This window comes from Cephus cinctus, unplaced genomic scaffold, assembly GCF_000341935.2.
Source record: "Cephus cinctus unplaced genomic scaffold, Ccin1 Ccin1_scaffold0342, whole genome shotgun sequence".
NCBI lineage: Eukaryota > Metazoa > Arthropoda > Insecta > Hymenoptera > Cephidae > Cephus > Cephus cinctus.
In genome coordinates, this window is record NW_014333034.1 from 146075 (window position 1) to 164484 (window position 18410).

An 18410-nucleotide genomic window follows, 5' to 3' on the forward strand; every position below is an offset into this window, starting at 1 on the left:
CTCTTTCTTCCCCCCCCCCCTCTATCTCTCTCTCTAACTGTTATCGTGTATACAACTCGCAACAAGCCGTTTACCGTTTAAATACTTCACTAATAGAATTTCTTTTTGCTTCTCTATTTCCACCCGCCTTACAATCAATCGCCTTATTGTTTTTTTACTTTTTATTTATGGAAGAGTATTCGTCATCTGACACGGAACACGATACTCCTGTCTGATACTCCTGATTGGCTAAAAATATTCTCATTCATATCCTAAGGTTTCTTCGACTCCTTCTCTTTTATGGTAATTGTCATATTGACATCATTTCTTGCTCATATTGTCAATAGATCATCCAAGCAAGAGCAAAAGAGACCTCAAGAATTATTGCCATACGATTGGCAACTATTGTCGTCTAATTTCGCAGTTGAATTGCGACATTGTTAATTTACATATTTTTCCTCTCGGTTACACCTTCATCTCGTTGTTGCCTATATGCTTAACGCGCTCAAATCGCATTGGACCTAGTGACAATTACAGTATAACACTTATTTTGAGTGCATTTCTACACCGAAGAAGAGGGTCACAGTATATCGAAGGAAATATACACGTATTATACACACTCTATAGGTATATCAGTTAGGGTTGGAATGATTCGAAATTGGAACTTCTGGCATTATTTATCCCCCCCCTCTCTCTTTCTCTCTCTCTCTCTCTCTTTCTCCTAATTCTATCTTTTCTCCTCTACCGCCTCATCGACCTTCTCACTGCTTCCTCTGCTGGCAGCAAGTCCAGAGTCAGAATGACTTGACACGGTTTCGGCGTTGAGATTCACGCGATTGGCTACGCGATGTAGACGGCGATGTAGACGGCGTTGTTGTCGGCGTTGACGACGCTGTTGAACGCGAAGGACGGGAGTATTTGCGACCGAATCGATAGAAAAAACGTCAGAAGAATATCACCTCTTCCTCTTGGGGCGGCTGCTGCTGCTGCTGTTGTTGCTGTTGCTGGTGCTGGTGCTGGTGCTGCTGTTGTTGCTGCAGTTGAGCGAGTTGTTGCTGTTGCTGGTGGTGACGTTGATGATGAGATGGTGATCGTGAGATCCTTAGTGATTTATTAGGCGGATGAGTTTGGCTGTTGTGGCTCTGGTAGTTTCCAAAATCCGATGATGAGAATATTGAGCTCGTCGCTGTGGCTGGACTACTTTCGGTTCTTGAGTGACGATCCGGACTATTGTTGCTTGCAGAGTTGCTTCTGTTTATCGTGCATTATTAAAAAGTATTTAGCATGTGCTGTTTTTAATTTCTCCTGTTAGCGTTTACTCTTTTTGGTATTTCTGAGTAAAATTCTTTGGCAACTATTGTTATAAGATTTTATACTACCCAGAGCACGATTAGTAACAAGGAGAAAAGTAGACAAAGCAAATATATGTTTTTACTTTACCTGCTGTTACTGTTATTGCTACCGCTAGCCAGTTTTAGCGGCAGTTGCTGCTTGATAGGTGGCAAACTGCTTTGAACTTTCTGTTGATTAGTGGCACTAATCAAATTCATTGGAATACGCTTGCCCTCTGCCTGGGTCTTTCTGGACTGCGCGGTGTCCTGAATGGCGTGAGAAATATGCACTGGTGCCGGACCTGCTGTAGATGGAGGCAATAGAGAAACCCCTTGACGTTCAAGAGCCTCCAAACGCCTAAACAATTGATCACGCTGTTGTGCAACATCGCGTTGTTCAGCAGCCAATTGTTCTCGGCGTCTGGAAAGCTCAGCACGTTCTTCGTCCAATTGAGTACGTTCTTGCTGAGTTGTTGCTCTGAAGGCAGCTTTCTCACGGCTGAGTTGATCTTGAAGATTGCGTAATTCCTCCAGTTGTCGATTTGGATTTGGTCGACTTCCCGAAGTCTTGGTCGTGTTCGTGCTGCCCTCCTTGCAAACTGCCAATTGAGCTTGTAGGCTATCAATCGTTGTCATCTGGTTACTGATTATGCACAATAGCGTATAGACATAATGGGACAAACGTATAGCTGCTAACTGCTGATCTGTATTAATTTCCGGTCCAACCTCTTCCTTAATACCTTCTTCTGGTATCACTTCTCTTATCTTTGGTAGCGGTACTATTGTATTTACAATTTTTGAATCTCGCCAGGGATATCGTTCCTGCGTTTAATAATTGAATAGAATAATTGAAATTATGTACTTGAGGCTCTTATCAGAAATGTACCTTGTTGTGATCAAAGCCGGCAAATGTTTCTGCTCTACGTGGAACGCATAAAGTTGGCGCGACGTAGGCTTCGCTGTGACGTTCTCCCGCGGAACTCAAGCTTCTTGATAGGGTAGCGCCACCTGTAGTATACGACAAGGAACTGGCTAATTTCGTGGCTTCCTGAACAGCCACTACAACCTGAAATATCGTATAGAAGAAATCATAGAGCGACCGGAACGAATGATTTCAGCTTATTAAATTTATATTCTCATCCATTTAATAATGAAAAATAAAGTGATAAGAAACCTCCTGCCAAAGTTGAGCCGAATCAATGCCCTCGTTGCGCACCAATCGGGTGTAATTCGGAAGTGCCTTGTCAGCCTTTTCCGCCTTCTCCGATTCACTTTCATTTCCACTCCAGAAGCTAGCGGTATAAAGTAGTCTCAACTGGAGACCCATTCTCTCCTCCAATAGGAGGGCTTGCTCGGTATCTTTCTTCCGTAACTCATCTACCAAATTAGAAAGTCGAGTTTTCGTTTCAACGTTTTGACGAGCGCTTTTGGAAGAAACGGATAAATAAAAGGGGGACATACCGACTATGCTGAGAATATGTGACTGCTTGGCTTCGGCAATGCGCTGCCTCTCCTCAACAGAAAGCATGGAAATTGAAGAGGACCTATTGTCACGTAATTCGGAGCTGTTGGGATTATCCGTATCCTGGGGACAGGCCTCAACGGCAGATCTGATGGCCTGAATCCAGAGATGCTTATCCTTCGGCTTCTGAATCTTTAGTTCAAACATCTCTGGCTCCGCGGGATTGCTGCTTATCAAGTAAATTCCACGAGATTCTTGTCCAGCCTTTTCCCTCACCAGGAGCTTCTGCAGCGATACCACGCCAGCTTTGTTGTCGGGAGCGAAGAAAGCGTATTTTTGGTCCTTTGTCTCGACCAGAAAAAAGAGAACGTCGGTCAGGACGACTACCACGACGGATGCCATTTTCCCGCGTCCTTGCATCAAACAAGCGGTACCCTCAAATTTGAGGTGCCTGTTGCTGCCCATTATGTCCGATTTCTTGAACTTTGCGTCGCGATAAGTCGCAAAAGATTTCGCGTCAATCCTTCATAAGAAACAGTAGGAATCAGTGTCGCTGGTTTTCTGAATTAAAACAAAAAAATTACGAAAAATGCTCGAAATAACTATGACGTACCTATTATAAATTTCTAATTTCCTATCTTCGCGCTCTTTGTTGGCGACGCAGGCGTCCACGTCGCCCAGGATCTCCTTGACAAGTGCAAGAGCCTTACGCAAACTCTCACCCTCTTCCGTGGATAAGCCAGTTTTGATCAGTGGTTCCACGAGCAAAGGATATTTTGTGAGACGTTGAGTAACAAAAAGAATACACTCCGGAATGCCTTTCTTCTTAAGCAGAGGATTGGTCTGCACAGATATAACCATTGTATATATTAGATAATCGCTTGTCAAAAATCTCAATTAATCAATATTGCAAGTAAATCGTAAATCGTACCTGGCAGTGGCTCACGAATCGTGCAAACCTGGGATCATGTCTTAGATAGTACTTGTAAGCATCAACTGCGTCCCTATGTCTACTGCAAAACTCCCCATATGCGCTTTTCATGCGCAATGAATTCTCACCGGAGAACTGATCTACAAGTATATCAGATATACTTGGCACTACTGCGCTTGCGCTCTGACGTCGTCTCAGCTTCAGGAGAAATCGTAGATGAATATTCGTCAAATCGCGCAGTCTGGGGAACATGCGCTCCAGATCAGGTGGACCCAGACGGAAATGCTTACGAAGGCCCTCCACGAATATCCTATCCATGGCAAGCAGTACCAAGCAGTGGTGTTTCTCGGTAAGAACAAACTCGTATATATGTTCCTGACGCTTCACCTCGCGTTCGCAGTTGTCGACGAGTCTCAGGGCGATGTTTCTACCTATTGCGGCGCTCCAGGAATCAGGCTCCTCTCTACCTAGACCCAATTCAGGATCTAGACCCTCCAGGTCGACTATGGTGAATTGGTGCGACTCGTCACCAAAGTCAAATTCTTCCCAACCCCTAATAATGCCAACGGAACAACTAATCTCTATTAGGTATCAACGAAAAAGAAGCAACAATATATATATATAAAGAGTAGATGTTCTTAATTACCCCGAAATATCCCGGTGCTGATTGGCGTCCCCATCTTTCTCCTCGTTAATAGTTTGGCTGTGAACAAAGTATCTCAGATTAACATTTTCATAGATACACATTACTTTGAGATCCAATGGCGAAACGATTGTACAACTATTTTCGTGTACAGTCCGCCATGAGCGAATCAGTAATGCTACTCGGATTTCCTCATTTGGATACTCCAGGATGCGTGATACCTATCGCAATTAAGAGTTAAAGAGTTTACATCTGAAATATGGAAAATTGAGACACAGGAGGGAAGGAAGCCAAGATATTCGCTAGACTGTCAGGAGAGCTAAGGAGAACTCCATGTAAATGATCTTGCTTCCCAGCTTGAGCGAGTTGTGGCACAACGAGATACAAAGTCACGTCATGGACCATTTCGAAAATCTCCCATAAGAACCGACGAACGGCTAGGAGTCGTGTTGTGTCGTACACCGAGTCGCTTAAACGGAGAAACCACAAAATATTTAATTTATACTGTGACGGAGAGGCATAACAGTTGTTGTCAATAGGTCCAAGCGTAAGTGGCTTCGGTTAGTATGATTAACATTCCCAAATTACGCGATAGAGAACATTTATGAGGGGCAATCGCTTTTACACAGTATATGTATGTATATGGCTGAAGATCGAAGAGGCTCCGTCTAAAGAGAGATTACTTGAAAACTCGTGACTCGTGACACATAGACGGCTGGGGAAACTGAATATTCACTTGGGTTCTGCAGTGGATGAAACGGGTCGCAACTTCTTGCTAGAATATCGATGAGGATGAGTCAAAAGAAATTATTTTTGCGAAACTATGAATCAAAAGGTGAGCGTCAAAACGATACATGTACATATACGCACAGAGAAGGAAAAATAGAGATTCAAGAAAGTTCCGTAGAAGCAAGCGGATTAGAAGCACATGCAGGGGAATTGACGTGGCATGGTAGTCGATTCGTGGCTCGTGGCTCGTGGCACGTGGCACGTGGCACGTGTCTGTGTTGACAAGATACTACACCAGTTATCAACTGAACATTGTTAATGCTTCTAATGTTTTTATTAACGTCATTATCATTATTAATCTGCACATGACGCTGCGACGAAGATTTAACGAAATCTTTCGTTTCCATTCCTTTCTCTTGTTCGTCTTTCATTCCTCGTATCCACATTTTCACTTGCCTTTAAAATTCGCAAGTTCCTCTGTGATTTTTAAGAAGGCAATCTTTATGTACTTATCTCTGTATCGATATGCTGTTGGTAATTAAATTTTTGGTTTAAGTTTCTATAAGTCTGCGTGTATCTTTGTGTACGAGATGTATGTACATATTAGCATCGAGAACATTATCCTGATGGATAATGTTGATTGAGAGATAAGTGATAGAAAAGTGGTTGGATAGGTAGTCGGGTAGACAGATAAAATACATTTAACAGAAAGATTGCGAACCGCATCGACAGGAAGGATACGTAGGAGACACATCAGATATCAGAGACTTACTTGACTCCGAGCTTGGTGGCGACTCGCCGCCAAGGACTGTAGCTCGTGACGGCTTTCTTGCTGTTAATTTCCCTTTAATCGTCGAGAACACGATCAATCGGTATGTTGCGGTTGCACGAGAGGGAATGCACGAGGGAAGGAAAAAGCACACACTGCATTAGCGCAACTTCACTTCGCGTCTCACGCCGTTTTCCTGTCCCATCAGATCAAACATTTTTCCACCTTTCATTCTCATTATTATCCCTCTCAAGCCCCAGTTAATCCTGTGTTTGTTAAAATCTACTCTCTCCGTCTTTCGTCTAGCAAATAAATATACTGCGAATAATCCTCCCACTTTTTCTCATACTGCTGACAAATTATCAATTATATGCACCTGTATACTTTTTTCTACACAACTTAGCTTGCTGGCTTTTGCCTTTTATATTTCTAACTTTAATCCAGATTTATTTATAAAACACGAGGAAGTTAGTTATAATTTTGACTATCTATTTTCAGTTTTTCATTGTCCTTTTTTTCTTTCTATGACTCTGAAAACTGTTTTTGAGTGAATTAGTGTGTGTGTGTCAGTGTGAGAGAGAGAGAGAGAGAGAGAGAGAGAGAGAGAGCGAGAGGACACGCGTTCAATGAACCATTTGCTTGACTACCTTTCTCTGTTTTCAGTCTACGGCGTAAACACGTGAGGGTGGAGAATGCGAGGCCTGCCACTATATGTTGATAAAATGGCTAACTTGCAAACTCAATCGGAAATAAAGCTTCGAGGCCCAGGTGCCATTCTCGAGATCCCAAGTTACTTTTCAATTTTGCTTCACAGTTATATGCAACGTTTCCGTGATCTTTTGGCTGAGGGATATCGAAATTGTCACTAGCCATGCCGGCACGTGCGATTCTTATTAGACCATAGAGACCAAGGTTTCGATGCAACTTTCTGAAAACACTCTTGTTTCTTTTCTATCGGCTCACCTTCCACTACCCGTTGATGATGGCAAGGGTAACGACGAGGTGGATCCTCTTTTCATATTCACACTAACGGAAATACTAGAGACGCTCGACATCGACTTGGATGAAGCCTTATTAGAGTGGTGCTTGCTCTTGGTACACTCTAGGCTCAGCTGATCCTTGCAGTTTTGAATCTGATGCGCAGTGACGCCGCAGTCTGAGAATAGTAAACGAGTCAAGTGGTAGTTTGGTATCAGACGTACAAGAACATATAATTGTTATTGATATTTGTTACTATCGTGGATAATTACTTTCGCAATGTAATACCGGCTTGTTGACAAGATGTTTCATGCAGAAATCGCAAACGTAACTACCAGGATTTCCTGTTATAGTTATCCACTGATGAGTTTGTAGTTGACTAACTTTCTTCCCACTCTTGTCCTGAAAGAAATCCATTTGAGATTCCTAAGTCCTGCAGAGGATGTTCAGATACATAGCAATAGTACAGTATAACCTAACTGCGTAGGCTGCCCTCGAGGCATACCTTTTTCTTGCGAAAGAATAAGGAGCCACGCTTCCTTCTAGTTTTCTCCGAGTGATGATCATCGTAAACGACACCACTGAAACAAAGCAATCGTTCGAACACTAATTAATTAGTAACGACATTGATCTTCAGGTGATACCCAAAGCAGCCCATGAAAGTCTCATCCGGAAGAAAGGTCAGACGAAGCGAGATGGTGGCAATTAGAAACAGAGGTCAAGGAGAAGACAAGAAGAAAATACAGTAGGAAATACAATAAGTGAAGGAAAAAGGGAACAAGATACTGGAAAAAAAAAAAAAAAAAAAACAAGCAGGCAAAAAAACAGATGCATCTAATTAGGAGCTTTCGTAGTCTCTTTCTTTCCTTGAATATACAAACCGTTATCCGTTACTCAAACAGCAGTGATAGCATTTAGCAGTAGTGGGCTCACAGTGAAATGATATATGGATAATTAAGAGGGAGGCCAATCGATATAGCATCCCCATCCGTGTTTCGAGATCATCATCGATTACTACTTACTCGTTAAGTAGCTCGTCCAAGGACGTCTGGACATTCGGCGTTCCTTCTCGTGTAAGGTCCTCGTGATAATCGTGCCCATGAGCAGTATGGAGGTCCTCGGTTTCGGTTTCGCTTCCACTACCCTTTTCGTTTCTTTCGTGCCGGCTGCTTTTTAGCGTTCAAATGGTCAAGTGCAAACACAAACTAATATGCGACTGTCGTCGCCTTTTTTTTTTTTTTTTCTTTTTTTGAGAGTCCAGGAATACACAGGTAAGCAGCATGAAGATGAAGTATGCCTGGGCATCTCATAATTATAAATAGAAGCGAGTAGAAAGAAAAATATCAATGAAACTTTAGGCTTTTGAGTCGTATTTTAGATTGCCGTGCGATTTCTTATATTATTAATCTCTTTATTGAGACAAGAGAAATTTTGCCAATGGAATACTGCTGTATTTTCTTTTATCAATTCTTTTTCTATTTTAACGTGTTTGTACTTTGTAGTAAAAATTTGTTACTTTATAACTGACCTTCCGCACCGCCCAGCCTGTGTCTGTTTTTTTCTCTCTCTCTCTCTCTGTCTCTGCTGTATAGTATCTTTCCATTTGGATTTCTCTTCAATAACTCAATTAAAATTTTCAGCCATGCTAAAGCGTAAAGACCTACTGGCCTATGGTACGCTAAGCCACGCGATGCATATGTTTGCAGGTGCAATGAGTGCAGTGTGAGACTAATGCGATTTATTATTACTGTTTTAGTATCTCATCGAACAACTTTTTTCTGTAATTTTGAACATTCTATTTGCAATGTCTCGACTGCATTCATTAACAGTCTAAAAACGGCGAATTCAATATGAAAGATGTTGTGTCTATATGACAAATACGTGTTGAAATATAACGGGCACAAAAATTAAAAAAAGCTAGCTAGGTTTAAAAAAAAAACGACTAGAAAAGGCTTTTCAAAAAGCAAAATATACAATCTGCAGTCACTTACGCTGTGAGCGATGGTGCTGCTCTGATGGCTGATTCGGCGTGAGTCGCGTGTCCTGGTGGAGTCACGATTGACGGCGTCGATATCGATTTTTGCAAGGGCAGTCGAGCTCCAATGACACCCGGCATTAGACCAACGGCTTCCCCAAGCCGTTGGCCGCCACGTTTTATGGCAATCTTTTTGAAATCACCCTGATTAAACGGATTCTGAGAATATCAACATTTTCATAGCTATAAACGGCCGGTATGAGACAAATTTAAAAAATGTACCTGCACCAAGTCAGCTTCGTTCAAGGAATGCGTACTAGACTGAGACCTGCACGCTCTGTTTCCCACACTCGATGATCCTGTGCGGGACTTTCCGTCCAGCTCCAGGTCCATCTCACTGTCCAGGCTACTCAGGCTGATACTCCGTTGCCGCTATACAGCATTAGAGATACATGACAAGGATGGCAAGAATCATAAAGATCTTAGGACCAAGTTTAACATAGTAAGTGGTATACCATATTCTGTGCTTGGAGATGATTTTGAGCTGAAGACCTACGACCTAATCTTGAATCCTCCAGATCGGTCCAGCTCCGTCTTCGATCAATCCCTTGAATAGTTTGAGGATGTCCTACGGATGGAAAGTGACTAGGCGAGCTATTTGTTGAGCAGTTCGCCAGGAGATCGGGATCGGAGCCACCGTCCTGATCACTGGATCTAGTGCCAGCTTCGTTGGCAATCAAATGACGAAGGGATGGACAGGATGAAATCAGCCTCTGTTCTGCCCTTTTATTATTTGGTAAAGTACTTAAGGTAATGTCCCTCATACGTTGGACACTGTCATAGAGTTCATGAAAATGCTGAACTGTATCCTCTGCAAAATATAATATACAAAAAACCTAATTTTTTTTCCATTCGAAGAATCTCGAGTGAAAAGGGAACGCTATGCACTGTGTCTAATGGGTAATTTCTGGTTCTGGTCCAACCTACAAGATTCTCCTCGTTCACGCAATACGAGACACTTTTAACCCTTTGCACTCGAGGCCTTTTTCGCTTGCGCTAACCAGCAACTCGAGACGGTTTCGGCCAAATCAGGGATACTTTTTACAGGTACTTTAAAAGCATTTATAAGCAAACAAGCGTATCGAAGTAATAAAATTTCACAAGTTTATTCATTTATATGTTGAAAACAAGAAACTTTATTACATATTACACTCTGTAATTAGTTTTGGTGTGATATTTTATAAAACAGTGTCCTAGGTGCATCCTAGGTTTCTCAGGACACGTATCGCAGTAATACGTGACTCCTCGCCTACCTCCAGGCGTGCTACGGTCAGAAAAAACTTTGCAGTCCCTTTTTGGCCCTTTTAGCATTATGTGGAGCTTCCCGTTAAGTCGAATTTCACCCGAATGTGACGTAGATGCTTGCTGTCGTTGCTGGCGATACGGTCCTCTCAATTGTTCCACGAGTGTTTTGACATACCGCAGATGGCTCAGCGGCTTTTCCCCTTTCTTGATCTTTTCTTGTTTGTACAAAATGTACGAATTGATGAGGCAAATTTCCATGCTCCAAAAAAAAAAGCTTACGCCCCCATTTGAGCGATTTTCGCAAAAAGCAATATGTTGACGCATATTGGTCCGCCAGATCAACACCACCCATATATTTTATATAATTCAGTACCACATTGGGTTTCTTGACCATGATATCGACACCACCTCGAGTAATTCGTCCGAACTTGAGCTGATGCGATCTTCCTCCATTTTTTAGGGCTCAAATACTTTTAGATTGCTAGATTTGCTGTGAAGACTGTTTCAACCGAATGCTACACTGAGATTAACTGAACTAAGTTGTAAGATTTGGCCACAATGACAGCGGAGCCGAGTCCACGAAAGTACTTCCGAGAAAGGTATTTCATCGCACGTCGTAAATAATGAGATCGAATTACAAAAGACCATAGCGTCGTAGCAGCGTCGCTCGAGTTGCGACTTCAACTCGGCCGGGCACCGAATCGGCGTCGCTCGAGTGCAAAGGGTTAATATCGTCCTTAGTTCCCGAGGCTATCATGTATGCAACTTACCCAGTATCAGGTAGGGCTTGGCCAAGCCTGGTGAGTGGGGGGTGACGCTGATAATTGGCACAAATGGAACGGGCTGACTCTGGACGACGGAGTCTAGTTCTTGAGGATGTTGTTGGCGTCGCCGATGATGTTGCTCGTCGACGGACTCCGACATGATGTTTGTAGTATCTTTGGTGTAGCCAGAATCAATCAGATTGTCTGTGTGGTGAGGATCAAGCCCTGTGAGATCGGTGCCGATTGGCACTCTGCTGCAGTCGGAATGAGTTGATCCCAAATAATCTGTGATTACGTCTTCGTCGCTGTCCTCGCCACTGTTAGGGCACTCATCTAGAAACAGAAAAATCTGATGAATCATAGTTGAGCAACGTACGCTCTTGAAATACTTCCTTGTTTCATGCACTAGGGGTATGCTCCAAACTCTGGCGGCACATGAAGAACAAGGTAGGATACTCGCTGAGAGAAGTCAATGCTGGGTAATAGTGAGGAAAATAGTCTAAAGAAAGATAGATCAGGTTTCGTATAGGGAAACTCGATTCTGCCACCGAGTTATGAGGAGGCATAAAACTCAATTAAATTCAGACATTACGGGCAAACATGTCAGATCTATATCTCAACGTATACCTGGTTTGCCACTGACAGGGAGATAAGGAACCAGGATATGATAGGAGTTTGGGAATTTCATGACATAGGAAAACCTCCTGTGTTCCTACAGGAATTGAAAACAAGAGAGAAACTAGGCTCGATTGAGAAAACAATCTACGAATGACATCTGGACTGGGATGGGACGTTTACGTCGCGGGAAACCAGGTCGAATTGTTCGACGTGTGTCGATTCTCTTCCTGAGATGTATGGGAATACATAGTGCGTTCTATCGTCACGGGTGGGTATGAGTTTAAACTACTGCGGGGATGAAGATTTGCGGAGTAAATCATGATTTTGGATAAGGTAAGACTAGACGTTAAGGATGACATGAAAAATGCAGGTATATGAATGTGATGCGCAATGGACGGGCAACAGGCTGATGGATGCAAATAGAGGACCGAACTAGCTGAAACACCGAGAAAAATAGAAGGGAAAAAATCAAAGTCGAATTTCTGGAGGATCCTAGAATGAGGTCAGCTACTGAGGAAATCCCCAAAAGACAAATTTCAATTCCATGAGCACGTCCTTGATCCCTTGATGATATCCGATAGTTTCCCATCGCCATTTAGCTTACGGCCTCGTGCACCCCTATTGGAAAGTTTGATTAACCATTTCAGGTAGACATCAGCAAACACCCGGAGCTTCCATTAACTCCCAAAAGCGAATGTTCTCGCCCTCGTTAAACAATCCCGCGCCAATCAAGAGCCAATGCAATAAAACGCGTCAAACGCAACCCCCATGAAATTTCCATCAACCCCTTCGTCCAACACGGCTGTAAGAGAGCCGACGGTATGAGGAAGCTTGTTACGAAACACACAAAGGGACAAGGGAAAATTGGAAAATGGAAAATTGCAAATATCGCTTTTTCATGAGAAAACAGATTTTTACTATACCCGTAGATGAATTTTCTAACTCGCAGTTTGCAAATATGCTAATAATTTTAAACTTTTACTTTACTCCGTCAACATCAAGAAAAAACAAAAAGCACAGAGAGACCGCTCTCAAAGTAACGCAGAGATGAATGCAAAACCCTCGAGCAAAATTTCCTGAGAATTATGTCCGAAGAAAGTTAGTTGGAGTTTAAAAATAGGAAAAAGTAAATTAACGTGTTTCATCCACCCGCGAAAAATCAAGAGAGCGGGATCTGGACACGTAACCAAGTATAAGTGTGTAGATGGTGTATAAGGATACAAAGATACAAGTTACTGATTTACTCTCTGCGTTAGTTTATCATGAGTTCCCGAACAGTGTTAATATTCGATATCAAGACGAGTTTGTTTACTGAATTTAGTAACGTCAACCGTTCGAGTGTTATACGCCTTAAAGGCCGCAAAATGTTGAAGGTGTGAACTGTGATTTGTGCAAATGGTTAAGGACTGCGGCTGTCAGCTACCTTCGTCGAGATCGCCCTCAGTCGCGTGTCCGGTGAGTCGCCGTCGGTTCAAACTTGAGTCAGCGCGCGGACTGCTGCACGCCAATTGATCCACAGAAGCGCGCGTAAGCTACCCTTATTCACAGCAGACTGGCGTGCTCCCACTGGACTGACGTTCCAATCACCGTTTAGCAGCGATCTCTACCGGGAGGGCTCTCTTATACTCCTAGCAGTCTCGTTAGTGGGGATGCACAACCCCACCCAGGAGTGGGTAATGTTGGGAGCTTTCGCCCTCCCAGGAATAGTACCCTTGGCAGCTAAAGCTGCCTTCACTCTCCCTTCCTCTGACTGTTAGCCGCCTTCTCGTCGTATCCCCTACTACGCTGTGATGTACTGATCATCCCTCTATACCAACGTTCTCTGCTACCCCTTCTGGCCTCTAGCCGTGTGCACCGTGTCGCTTTTCCAAAGACCTCGTGTGCACTCGTGCAAGGTCAACCCTCGATCTCTTCATTGTCTTTCTCTCGCTGTCGCAGTATCACTCTCTTGCCACCACTGGGTATTATAGTCAAAGTAAGCGATTGGGAAATTGGTGTCGCGTGATATGACCTCTATGCATTCATTTCTCACCCTTTGGGAATTATTTTGTGATTGGGACAAGATTTAAGACCAAACTGTACCGTTTCATAGGCACAAAATATTACAACTGATAGGTTACTAGACTAGATCAATTATCTTTAATATTATATAACCATAATTGCAATTTAACCTTATTTAGAATTCTAATAGTTTATATTTGTTTTATAATATGCTTATTATTGTAATATTTGGTCTCCGCTTAAAAAGGACTTGTTCTGGAGTGTGTAATAAATAAATTCATTTTCTCTCTTTGCCCATTTAAAATTTTTTGTCAGAGCTTTATTCAGCGGCTGATTGCACGAGATTTTGCTCTTCAGTTGTATTCCTATGGAGTGAATACAGTTGCGAGCCTGGATCATCTTGTTACTGATTTTCACGTACTTTTCACAAGTAGTTTCGATTTTGCGTATCGCGCCCACGTTGCTGAGTGTCATTAGATATCGATTCAGAAAGATGTTTGATCGCCGTTTCACTGAACTTGTCGTATACTTTTTAATAAGAAGTAGTGTTTTGTAGTTAGAGTAGGTGCTCTATAGTGCAAAGGTGCTGGAAAATGAGATCCTTGTTCATTGGATAGCGTTGAGAACGGCACGTATTTCCTGTTCAGGGTCACTGCTATTTCTGATTTTATCAACCTGATATTGGTATTATTGGAACTAGAGTTATTTGCAATACTAGAACTACCCCATTGGAAAACTAAATCGCGGATTTCATAGATCAGATTCAAGATGCAATACCACAATTTACCTAGAATACTCATTTAAATTTCATTTCCAGTGAATGAGTATCTACAAACTGAAAGAAAAATAATGCCACTAGATCAATAGTAAAAGAACGTAGGTTGAAACAAATATTTGATAATCAAGGTCACATGCATAAAGGTAATTCAATAAATATTTAATGCATTTGCATTGCTCCACCTGTTTTATACAGAATATTTATAATAGAATAATATGAAGCAATAACCATTAATGTCTGAATATTGAACATACACAATTTAACAATAAAGAGATGCTACAGACTAAATTGAATGGCACGTATCTCTGCATAATAATAGACTTTCCATGATTCAGATAAATATTATAAATATTATGGTACATCGAAGTAGACTTATTAGGAAATGTAAAACTCACCAGAGGAGAATGGCGCAAGGCCCTCATGTCTTTTCTCCATATTCTCAACCTCCTGGGAGTATACGAAAAACACATAAAATATTTCTCTTCAGGAAAATCTCAGCCTACAGACACACACAGTTAAAAGGACTCATAGGAATGTCCACCACCTGAAATAGCAATACCACCAAATATAAAGAACCGTATTGTGCAATCACATAGTACACGATCGCTAGGTATGAAGCAACGTGTTACTGATGAAGTTAATTATTATCCGGCGGAGCAAACAAGGTGTAGAGCGTCGCATTGTTTTTGAAAGTGTAGAACGACACTTGTTGCCAGGGAATGCCGTATTGACAGATCGAACGGCCTTTTGAATTTAGGAGTCACTAATGACGTTTAACGTGATGTAAATATCTACCGATCATCCAGGAGGTTCTATATATCCATTGTAATCACTTTTACACCGTTTTCTTATTTGCTTTCATGAGGAAATACTTCCTTCTAACAAGACTTTCTACTGAACAATCAAGGCACAACGGCCATTTTGTATAGCCAGACGCTTGTGTACTGACGTCAGTTGACCATAATGCCTTTTGGAGTAAATGAAGAATTCTTTAGTGTAGTATTTCAACTTACTACATCAACTTCAGAATAGGTTAACTGAATATATGTTTATTTGTACATTAACGCAAGAGAACATCTTTTGAAAATTGTCTAGCATTGTTGTAAGTATTGATTAAAACTCGATATTGTCATATGTATGATTTTAATTGTTTACCTCTTTAGCTTGTACATTAATTAAAGTACACAATATCAGCATGTCCTCATGGAAGAAAGCATCAAAGGCTACCCAAAAGACACACAGGGAACGTCATCAGCCTGAATCTCGAAAGCATCTTGGTATTCTAGAAAAGAGAAAGGACTACATAGCCAGGGCTAAGGATTATCATGAGAAACAGGCCACCCTTACTTTACTGAGGAGGCGTGCTCTTAACAGGAATCCCGATGAATTTCATTTTCACATGATCAACTCAAAAGTAGAGAAAGGTGTTCATCGTGAGAAGGAGAAGTCTCAAGAGCACACATCCGATCAGATCAAATTAATGAAAACGCAGGATTTAAAATATGTATCATACAAACGCAATTGTGAAGCTAGAAAGATAGAGAAGCTGCAAAGCCAATTGCACATGATTGATGCAGCCAATGAGATAAAAAATAATCATGTTTTCTTCATTGAAGATTTGGATGAAGTAAAAACCTTTAATGTTGCTGAGAAACTCAATACTCATCCAGCTTTACTAGGACGACGAACAAATAGGTTGAAGGTAGATAGTCTTAAGAAATTGAAAATGCCAACTATCAATGATTCTACTTTAGTAAAGATCGAACAGCAGAAACATATGGCTTACAAAGAGCTTCAAAAACGTGTAAATCGAGAACGTGAACTCACAATTGTGCATCAGAAGCTTGAACTTCAGCAAGCACTACAGGATAAGAAAGTAGTGAAACCAAAGGTAATAAAACAAGCCACTAAGGATTCTGCACCCATTTACAAATGGAAATATCAACGGAAACGCTAAAATGTATATAATATATTCACAATATATGATTGAATTTTTTAATGAAATTACATTGACTTTTTTTTATATCCTTCATTCTGGGAATACAATGGAAGTGTCAGTAGTGTGTTGGAATTTGCTATTTGGTCCATGTGGTATTTGAGAAATGGTTCCTTCCAATTCTTCAACCTCCTTTGCAGCATCACTGCTAGAGCTCATTTTAAGACCTAATCCAACTGCTGGTGGTGTTCTGCTGGGAAAATATTTCGAACTATTGTCTCTATTACTTTCTGGATTAATGATGGGAATCGGAATAGAAATGGGAATGAATGTAGTAACGGATTGTTTCGTCGCAGCTGCAGGAATTGGAAAATTGCTGATTTCAGTTGCTGCAATAGTACTGTTGTTTACACTAATGCCAGAACCTATGGAATTTCCGATTCCTTGTGTTGGCATAGGAATTGATGCAATATTTCCGTTAACTATGCCTGCCATTTTTAATTTAGTATCAATGGTGATTGACATCGGGGTAATTTTCTGGATCGGTATGCCCTTCAAAAAAGATCTTACATAAATTTTGGGAATACCATTACGTCTCTTGCGGAGTAGAACTTGCATTCGCATAGAAGCTGTTTTTTTATCCTGACAGAATCGTTTGCTCTCGAAGAAATAGGGATTGGATAGCGAGGAGATCCTTGATGTCAACAAAACGGGGATTCCTGAGCGCTCTATAAGTAATTTACTATATTGTGTCGGAGCTATCTGCTTAGCTATAGCTGATCGTATTTGTCTTGTTCGTGTCGATGATTCTAATTGCACTTGGCCTTGCTGTTTCATTGGTTCACGGGTATTCTGTCCAATAATTCCTACTGGCATTTGTCCCGGCTGCCCTGGTTGTACGAGTTGAGCTGGTTGTCCCGGTTGTCCCGGTTGTCCCGGTTGCCCTGGTTGCCCTGGTTGCCCTGGTTGTACTAGTTGAGATGGTTGTCCCATAGGCATTTCATTTACGTCTGATTCTATTGAGGTTGTAGGTCCAGTAATTCCAGTAGTACCATTCAAGACTGTACTACTAGTATTCCCTGCAGACGGAATCGTTGATATGCTCATACAGTTGTAATTAACTTGCCACTTTTGTTTCTTTGAGAATATATCCATTCGTAAACAGGCAGTAATCGATCTGGAAGAAAAGAATCCTGTTGAAACAAAGCATATAAAAAATGCTTGAAATCTGTATACTTCTTTTACCTTGGAAAAAGATTGAGTTCCATCACGTCTATACAAACTGAAGAGAAAACACTGCCAGGAATAGAACTGCAGCTTCTGAATGGTTGATAATCTAAAAGAGACGCGCGAGAGAAACCAATGAAACCACATAAAATTAATCTTAATAAATTAATGGACATCTGTCAGTGAATAAAGTATTACTATTGATTGTGGTGGATCTAATCATATCATTATCCAGATTGATATTCATGGTTAATCCTTTAGCCTGATAAATAAAATTGGCACACACTGCAACAGGTAATGCATTCATGTAGAGTTTGAAATATCATAGAAGAGCATAGGACAGTCGAGAATATGAGTAAATCAGCAGTATAATAATAGTTACATTACTCACATTTTCTACTAAGACTGTTTATAAGAATTGTGACAGTCTCACAACAGGAACACGAAGTGCTATCGCAGTTGCACGGTCTTTGGTTAATCGATACCGTTCTATAAAATAGAAACTCTCTAGATACTTGAAGTCCTGTGAAATTCAAATATAAAAAAAAAATATAAAACCAATGTAATTAAGTGTTCACAATAACAATAATTTTAAGTCGATTCAGAGAGCCCGAAATAGCTACAAAAATGGAATTATATTAAAAATTAACTCACTTCGTTCAAGAGGTAGGCCAGTGTGCTGCCGGACTCCTTTTAAATTAACCACGAGCAGTAAACTCAAAATGCAAGTGTAGAGCATTTTTTTAATGCGGTAAGTAAATACTCTGTGGAAAAGTGTATGAATTCTCAGTTGTCTTTAGAGTAACAAAAATCCAGGGAAAATTTTGAACGGCGAGAACTGATATGAATTTGTCGTTAATCTGACCGTTGTATGTGGTGTAATATTCAGTGTACAGGATGTAATTTTCAGAGTTGGACGAAAGTTATGAAGGGACAGAGAGATATACGGTGTATATGAAAAGCAAAGGATCGAGAGGGGTTAGA

General features: G+C 41.2%; 3 protein-coding genes across 3 annotated transcripts in view; 1 reads left to right on the forward strand and 2 right to left on the reverse strand.

Moving 5' to 3' along the window:
- The window catches only part of LOC107267104 (rho guanine nucleotide exchange factor 2), a gene marked incomplete in the record, with an annotated part of 17723 nt that extends 2530 nt beyond the window's left edge, over positions 1-15193 (reverse strand). Inside the window, 19 exon segments of the mRNA XM_025084308.1 lie at positions 7-1230; positions 1420-2132; positions 2197-2376; positions 2485-2687; positions 2772-3295; positions 3386-3615; positions 3704-4256; positions 4350-4406; positions 5848-5919; positions 6808-7000; positions 7095-7224; positions 7328-7403; positions 7845-7991; positions 8814-9016; positions 9080-9229; positions 9313-9668; positions 10873-11199; positions 14659-14807; positions 15059-15193. Of these exon segments, the coding sequence (XP_024940076.1) occupies positions 924-1230; positions 1420-2132; positions 2197-2376; positions 2485-2687; positions 2772-3295; positions 3386-3615; positions 3704-4256; positions 4350-4406; positions 5848-5919; positions 6808-7000; positions 7095-7224; positions 7328-7403; positions 7845-7991; positions 8814-9016; positions 9080-9229; positions 9313-9668; positions 10873-11199; positions 14659-14698 (4461 nt within the window).
- On the forward strand, positions 14882-16267 carry LOC107267107 (probable U3 small nucleolar RNA-associated protein 11). The gene is made up of 3 exons (XM_015738371.2): positions 14882-15046; positions 15129-15365; positions 15427-16267. The coding sequence occupies exon 3, from the start codon at positions 15459-15461 to the stop codon at positions 16218-16220; it is 762 nt and encodes a 253-aa protein (XP_015593857.1). The 5' UTR covers positions 14882-15046; positions 15129-15365; positions 15427-15458; the 3' UTR covers positions 16221-16267.
- Positions 16240-18404, reverse strand: LOC107267105. Its single transcript, XM_015738368.2, has 5 exons — positions 18081-18404; positions 17818-17949; positions 17625-17711; positions 17445-17535; positions 16240-17376 (listed from the first exon to the last, which is right to left on the reverse strand). Exons 1-5 carry the CDS (start codon positions 18163-18165, stop codon positions 16293-16295), a joined length of 1479 nt encoding a protein of 492 aa, XP_015593854.1. The 5' UTR covers positions 18166-18404; the 3' UTR covers positions 16240-16292.
- Between the last annotated feature and the right edge of the window lie 6 nt (positions 18405-18410).